The following is a 7,693-nucleotide window of genomic DNA, read 5'->3' on the forward strand; positions in this document are numbered from 1 at the left end:
TGTGATAAGTTGACAACTAATAGGTCTTATATCTCTTTTCGCAAACATCTTTTTACCGACGCTTTTTTAGCACATATCAGTATATGCATACGCTAAAAGTGCACAGCTCATAATTCCTCTGAGGGTGTATTGATTTAAAAGTGCAAAGGCCGTACGCTTGAAAAGTTCAGCGATAATGCGTTTACCACATACGAACGCGTTCTGAGGTTCGCACCAGTCCCACACGTCAATCAACTTGATGAAACACATATGTTTGTAAAAGTTCGGAACACACACACTATGTTCCTGCGATGTTCGCTAGTAAATATGAAAACAGAGATAGAATTTCAACGAACTTATCTATATACTACACATATTTACGCAGTATCTCTTTATATTGAGGTGCACTTTGTGAGTTTAAATAATTCTAGGAATTAAAACACTGAAAAGATTTTTCGCTATAAAATATTTTTCCTGACAAATTTTTTATGTTCTCGAGGTAATATTTCTTATATTGCCTAAACATCTCAAAACATGTTACATATTCTTTGTTGGCTTAATAACCTTGTTTACATTCAGATTATTTCCAAACGACTAAGTTAAGCATCACAATCAGATATAATCTAAATTCTAAAATATTTGACTTGGCTTCAAGGCTAGGTTGCTTGTTCTGTCTACTGTCCACCCTCACCGTTTCGAATTTCACTCTGCCATTTGCCAATGGTGGGGCGTCGAATGGATGAAGCGCATTCATTAGGCGGCGATAATCAAGATTTATGACGATGAGTCACGTGATCGTTCCTTGGAGGGTGGTTATTTTCGTTCGCGCGTATACGCAACCTCGACTGAGCTGGAATGGGATGCAACGAATCGCAGAACAAATACGTCACCGACGAACCAATGTTGACATGTGAAGTTTGATTCGCGTTTTGTTTCACTGCGCTAAGCCAAAGAAAAAAAATACCCGGTTTTAAAGAATGGAACATTCTCGCAAAGTTTTGTACCATTGTGTCGTTGCTCAAAAAGACCCTAAACAAAGTCCAAAACGATAGGCTACACTTTAGGTTAACTTAACGCTATTTGGTTTAAGTAAAAACAGAATCAGGCCGGGGTCGGATCCAAGGGGGTAGGCACGTGGCCATGCCCTCCTTAAAAAACTATACTTTTTGCTTGGTTTAGCTACGAAAACGCATTTTTTTAGCTCAAAGGCTTTGTGCGTCCCACCACAGACCACACCTTCGAAAATGAAAGTTTCGGCAACTTAAGCTATAAAAAGAAAGCGTTTTTTCGCTTTGCGCGAATCACTGACATCTTTGTTATGTAGATTTTTTATTGAAAATAACACCACCTCTCCAACCGAAAATTTTAACCAAACGAAAGAAATGTGTTGTGTTCTCAAGGTTACGTTTTATGACGTCACGTTTACATGTAACTTTATGACATTTTATTTTAATGTAAACTTGTTATGTCGCGTTATAAAGTAACTTTGTGACGTCGTCTTTAAAAAATTATCATGAATATAAACAAAATAGTGTTGTTTAATGTGGCCGGGTAGGCCTGATAAATGTGTCAAAATATAAAATTCACTTTTTATATAAAATTCGCCCGCAAATAAAACTTCGTTTAGTATAATTACCTAGCCCAGCGTGGTCCAACTTATTTTCATCGTGGGCCAGAAACAATTTTTTTTGCGGGCCAATGTTTTAAATAGAGATTCTAGGCTTATTCCTGGCAAATTATACATAACCCATTGCAGTGGTTCTTGACCTTTTTTCAGCAGCGCTCCACTTTGGTAATTTTCATATGCCTTTCGCCCCCCTACGAAAAGCAATTCGGCATTTTCTATTAAATATCACTAAGACAACTTGAAAAAAAATAAGTTTAATTGGTTGATTGGCGCTAAACTATAAATTTAGGAGTCTTTTCGCATTGGGCACACAACAAACTCGACACATTGATTTAAACAGTACGTTATCTTGTTTCAAAAGATGTGGCGACACACAATACAACGACCATATTGCAAAAACATTATAGATTCGCGCAAAAAAGTTTGAGTCCCCCTGCTGCAAGCCTGTTGTCATATATAAAATACCGGTATGGATAAAAAATAGTTTGAACGGGGGGTGACTTTTATCGTTTATCTATAAGTTAGAAAAATTGTAATTAAATGGCCGTTATACATTCGATGATATGAAAACATGCAATGGCACTGAAAGAGACTTTGGGGCTAAAACATAGTCAAGAAAAGTAAAAAAACAAGATTGGCGCGAAGCGCGAACAATTTTTGCAGTTTCAATGTTAAAAAAAACATGGCAAAAACAGAGTTGGTAGCCAACAGCGCTGTAGGAGTGGTGTACAACCCAAACGAAACTATTAAAATCATTGCAAAAAATATTGACTTGGAGCTCGCGCCCCCTTAAGAATTGCTTGGCGCCCTAGGAGGGCACGCCCACCAGGTTAAGAACCGCTGGCCTATGGCATACTAACTTTGAAATCTACACCTTTGTTCAGCTACGATAATTATGAAATCACAAAGGATGATTTACGAACTTTTTTGTCCATTACAATAACAAAGAAACAAAAATTGAAGTGATATTGCTAAATTGCAGCAAAGCTGACGTCCAGTTCGCGGAATAAAAAAGTGGAACTCGCGGGGCCAACTTTGGCCCGCGGACCTGCAGTTCGACCACACTGAACTAGTATATATACGTAGGGCGATGACGTATCATTTAAACTTAAAGTACAAACCAAAGTTCATAGAAATTTAGACACTTTGGAACAAACAATAACCACTAAGAAAACATTCCTATTTTTAATGACTCTGGGACACAATGTACTAAAAGTATGAATTTTATGAACTTTAAATAAAGGTCTTTATCGTATTGTTTTGTTTATCATTTTTTTCACTGCGTCTAAAGCTGTGTGACAGTAAATATCAAGGTATCTAGTTAACGTTCGAAACGTAGTACGCACACTATTCAATTTATGTCGAATATTTTAATATAATATATTATATTTTATCAATTTAGGGGATTTTTTCAAAAAGTCAGAATTTTATAGTGTAATGATACGTTGAACGTTCGAGAATTTTATATCAGAAAGTTTTAAACTATACATACCGTAATGACAAGTTTTCTTAAATTGTCTACACTTGTTATGCATTTTTGTGTTATTTTTGCTTTATTATTTTTTATGTTTAGTCTAGAAGAAAAACTTGTAAATATTATATAAGCAAAAATCGTACGCCTTGTATTTTTACGTTATAGTTCATTGATCTGAATCATGATTTATGGAAATAGAAATACACCAGTGAATGAAAAGTGCATCATGCTTTTTAGCAGTGATGCAAGAATTTGCACTAGTTATGTTTCCTTTCTTTTAGAGAACATAAAAAGAAAAAAAAACAGTGTTCCACATCTTAGTCGATTAAGCACGAACCTTTTTGTGCCGCAAAAGCTAAATGAATATTCGAAATCGTAGTTTTTTAAAGTTCAAAGAAAGGGTTACAACTTACAAGCAATGAAGCACGATTGGTAAATATGCATAAAAGTAATAATTATTGAGCGTAACGAATAACTGGCATCGTACTTTATACAAATATTCCGGTTGAAACAAAACCGGTATTCTCCGCACGTTGACAGCGCACACATTTAAGTTTAGTAATCGTAGACTCTAATACGCAGTAAACGTTTTGTTTGATGCTAGATAAGGTAATTAGGTTTAATTGTGTGTGCTTTTATTTGGTCACATACGTAACCATGGTAGCAACAATCTCCAAGATATGTTCATTTTTTGCAATGTTGCTAAATAGGTTAAGGTTTTGCAATTAATAAATACCTTACTTTACTGTTTCATCCACAGCTTTTAAGATCTATAGATAGAATTTATTTATTTCTAATTTGAACTATCTATACACCTGTTTGTGCTAATTATCTGCATACAAAATGTCAGAGGCATCATCTGAACAGCAAAATGCTGCTGATAATGAAGCAAGAGAAACTGGCTCTATAATGGCAAGTTACATTTATTATAATAAACATAATATAAAATTGATCATTCCTAATACCAAAATATCCCCCTTTTAGAACTTTATGGCAGCAAGAAAAATTGGAACTGCAATGTGGGTCATGAGATTATATTTGCTGTTTCTCAGTATCCAATACATGTTCTTTTGCAGGTTTGTAATCTTTTGATTTAATAGTTTGCCACGAGTTATTCAATCTAAAAAAATGTTTTAAAAATAGGACTGAAATTTTAGAAACACAGTTTATAGCTTGGGACAACGGCGTTACAATAAAAAGAAATCAACCTTAAATAAATAAATTAAATTAATAATGCCTTCCAGATTGGAAACTTTGGATTTGGCGCGGGGAGACGATTTTGCAGCTTGAAATTGCGCTGCTGTAATACCATTTCCGTCCAAATTTGCGCGGCTGTAATCACCTTATTTGTAAAAATTTGCACGGCTGAAAATGGAGTACTATACTGAAAACTGTTAGCGCGACCAAAGTTTTGTGTGTTTGAGCGATTTTCCGCGGCTGGCCGCATTTAACGTTGATTTTACACAAAATGCGCGGCTATGACCGCGACTGAGCGCTAAAATGGCCTTACTTTTCAACATGGAATGCCTTTCCTAATGCTACACAAACTTAACTATTTACGAGAAGGTCAATGATAAATAACACAAAACAAATATGACTCTGTGCTTAACATTTGAATGTTATAAAAATGCACTAAAAATTAATTCTGTTAGTAAAAATCTGACATTTGTTTTCAACAAGTAATTGAATATGAAACACTGTCAATTTTGCTTGTATTTCAGTGCATTTGACATGGGTCAGTACTTTCAGCGAGCCATGATTGCAAATGCAATTGTTTGTGCGTTACGCCTTCACCAAAGGGTTCCAGAGTTTCGCTTTACAAGAGAACATTTGGCTCTTTTACTGCAAGAGGACAGCTGTCACTACCTTATCTACTCAATGATATTTTGCACCTCACATCCTATCACTAGTAAGTTTAAGTCAGGCATGTGTAACTACACTTTATCAGGGAGAGTTGACTTTTTTTTAAAAGCACCTTGAAAACTGTTGTCAGTTCAAAATGCATTGGTATGAACATTGGGATGTCATTGATATGTAAATATAATCAATTGCCATGTAATAGTGTAGATAAATTTGTAGGATAATGGGATTGTATGCTTTTTTCTATATGTTTTTATTTTATTTCTGCTTCATATATATCAAATTCGTGAAAAAACACAGAATTTATTTTGGACAACTAGGTCTTATCGTCATGTTGCTTTGATCCTATAGATCGGCTGATATAACTTTCTCGGATAAAATGGTCAAAATATCAGTAATTAAAAATAAAATCTAAATAACATTTCAGTTTATCTACCTCAATTTATTAAACTCTTGATTTGTATGTTAACTTTCCATGATATGAAACAAAAATATATTTCAAAAGATAAATAATGCTTTAAAATTTAGCTAGGAACAAAATGTTAAATAACTTGGTCAAAAATTTTCAACTCAATCCTTTATTAATGATCCATTTTCAAGTTGCTTTGATGCCGGTGGTTGTGTTCGCTATTCTTCATGCAAGCAACTTCACCCGTCAGATGTTTGATGTATATGGCACCAACTCCTACTTGCTGTTAAGAAAAATCATCAACACTGTTGCCAAGAACCAAGCTGTTCTGTTTCGCTTTGTTGCCCTTAATGAGGTCCTGCTAATGCCAACCACTATTTTTATGCTGATTGGGTAAGTTGTTTTGAATGTTGTTACTGTATTGCGTTTTTTTGGATTATTTAGCACAACCACAATTGCATCCTACAGCGGAAAAGCCACTGTAGTTGCCCCCTTTCTTTACTACAAGTTCTTGTCTTACCGATACGTATCAAGGAGGAATCCCTACTCAAGGTATGGTCCTTAAATTTTTTATCATTAAATTAAGTTTAATAAATAATATTCATTTTTTGGATTAAAGCTATATTTTGGTCCTAACTAAAACTCACATGAGCTGCCTAATTAGCACAATATCACATTATATGTATAAAGTATAGGCCACTTGGACCAAATAAAACATTATTTTGTTGAAGGCAACAGCATTACTGATTGATGTTGTATGTCCAATTAAACTTTTATTGTTACAGGGTACCAGCACGGCCTTTCAGATAGTTAAGTCAAACAGAATTAGATCCTTGGCTGCACCTGCCGTGAAATTGTATTTTCTAACTGCATTTTTTTTCCTTAACAGGATGGTGTTTTACGAGCTGCGTGTTTCAATGGAAACATTCTCCCAAAGCCCCAGCTGCCCAGGATTTCTTACCTCTGCCATCCACAAGGTCGTGTCGATGTGCTACAAGATGGCTCCTCCCATGGAATACCAACAACAAAGCCAGCCACAGCAATAGTGAAATGATAACCCCGGAATGGTTTAACTTGGACATTTTGCGAATTGAAGTTTAGCAATAAAGTATTTATTAGGGTGAACTAACCGAAACGTTTTTATAGAACAGTTTAATTGCAATCGCATGACGACATATCTATACACCGGCGGTAATATTGTTATTCGTTGGAGACGGTTGTTATTTACTTCCAAAACATTCAAGACAATTAACGTTCTATTTATTCGTCCTTCAATAAAACCTGTGTGCTTCTCCAGATACCAGTTCACTTTTGGTTTACTTGTGTTATTTTTATTCAACATATATATCAATTGTTTACTTACGAACTTGTAATAGAATATATGCTCACGTTTTTTGCATGAAGTTGTTACCAACCTGGGGGTTATCAGAGTAACGCAAAAAAGTACCGAATTTATACTTTTTATGAAGTTGTTTCTCTTTATGCAACGAATACTGTGTTCCAACTTCATAGCGGCTAAAACATTAGACCAATCCACAAAATAACCGCCGCATTTGGCGTAAACATAAATATATTTGCTCGCACAGCGATTTGGTAATACTCAAAATGTCCTAATGTCGAATCTCCCATGTTGTTAATATAAAAAGATAGTTATTTTCAACAATATTTATGATAGTAATAAGCTCAAACAGATTACAAAAACGTGGCGAATGATCACACTGAAAATCTTTCGTTTATACGGCTTTTAATAAATTGTTTAGAACCCTTATTCTAATTATTGTTTTTTATGTTTGTGGTTCACCAACGTTATTAGGTACACAAAAATGTGATTCCACGCCTCATTTAAACCAATTCAGTTCACATAGGTTTCGAGATTTGTCGTGATATACAAATGTACCTTATTTTGGCCATCCACTTTAAGAGCATTTTGTTTGTTTGCTTGCACACTGATGGAATCCTACATTTATTGCATGAGAGTAACAAACTACGCCGAATGTTTGATCTGCCGAGGAAGTCTTACCGTGATTTTCGTTCCGTCCTGTTTTGTTTTTGTCATAATTAAAAGGATTTAAACATTGTACGTTTGATTTTTCAAAATATTTTTTACGTAAATTTATTTGGACATTACTCCATTATTATAGTGTTGTCAGACGTTTACATTAAGAACTGTATAATGACGCTAAAGTTATAGTTTCGTTTCACAAAAGTTTTCGCTGTTGTAGTCACTATTGGTCAATGACTGCAATTTAGCGAATTTTTTGTCAAATAACTTGACTTATGTTTCTCGACGAAGACCATTACCCGACTTGAGTTATTTGGACAAAGCACTTCACTCAAACAAAAG

At 34.8% G+C, this 7,693-nt stretch overlaps 1 protein-coding gene across 1 annotated transcript; it reads left to right on the plus strand.

Moving 5' to 3' along the window:
- Positions 1 to 3,844: 3,844 nt before the first annotated feature.
- LOC146161155 (transmembrane protein 33-like) lies at positions 3,845 to 7,419 on the plus strand. Its single transcript, XM_083384553.1, has 6 exons — positions 3,845 to 3,992; positions 4,065 to 4,156; positions 4,802 to 4,989; positions 5,541 to 5,742; positions 5,818 to 5,901; positions 6,239 to 7,419. The coding sequence occupies exons 1-6, from the start codon at positions 3,924 to 3,926 to the stop codon at positions 6,393 to 6,395; spliced, it is 792 nt and encodes a 263-aa protein (XP_083240679.1). The 5' UTR covers positions 3,845 to 3,923; the 3' UTR covers positions 6,396 to 7,419.
- The last annotated feature ends 274 nt before the right edge of the window (positions 7,420 to 7,693 follow it).

This window comes from Ascidiella aspersa, chromosome 3 (genome assembly GCF_963924565.1).
Source record: "Ascidiella aspersa chromosome 3, kaAscAspe10.2, whole genome shotgun sequence".
In the NCBI taxonomy this organism is placed as follows: Eukaryota; Metazoa; Chordata; class Ascidiacea; order Phlebobranchia; family Ascidiidae; genus Ascidiella; species Ascidiella aspersa.

Bases quoted from the DNA above. Each gene is read 5' to 3' on its own strand.
- LOC146161155 (XM_083384553.1), top strand. From the start codon at position 3,924: ATGTCAGAGGCATCATCTGAACAGCAAAATGCTGCTGATAATGAAGCA. The intron at 5,743-5,817 runs GTAAGTTGTTTT...TGCATCCTACAG, and splicing joins ACTATTTTTATGCTGATTGG to CGGAAAAGCCACTGTAGTTG. The intron at 5,902-6,238 runs GTATGGTCCTTA...TTTCCTTAACAG, and splicing joins AGGAGGAATCCCTACTCAAG to GATGGTGTTTTACGAGCTGC.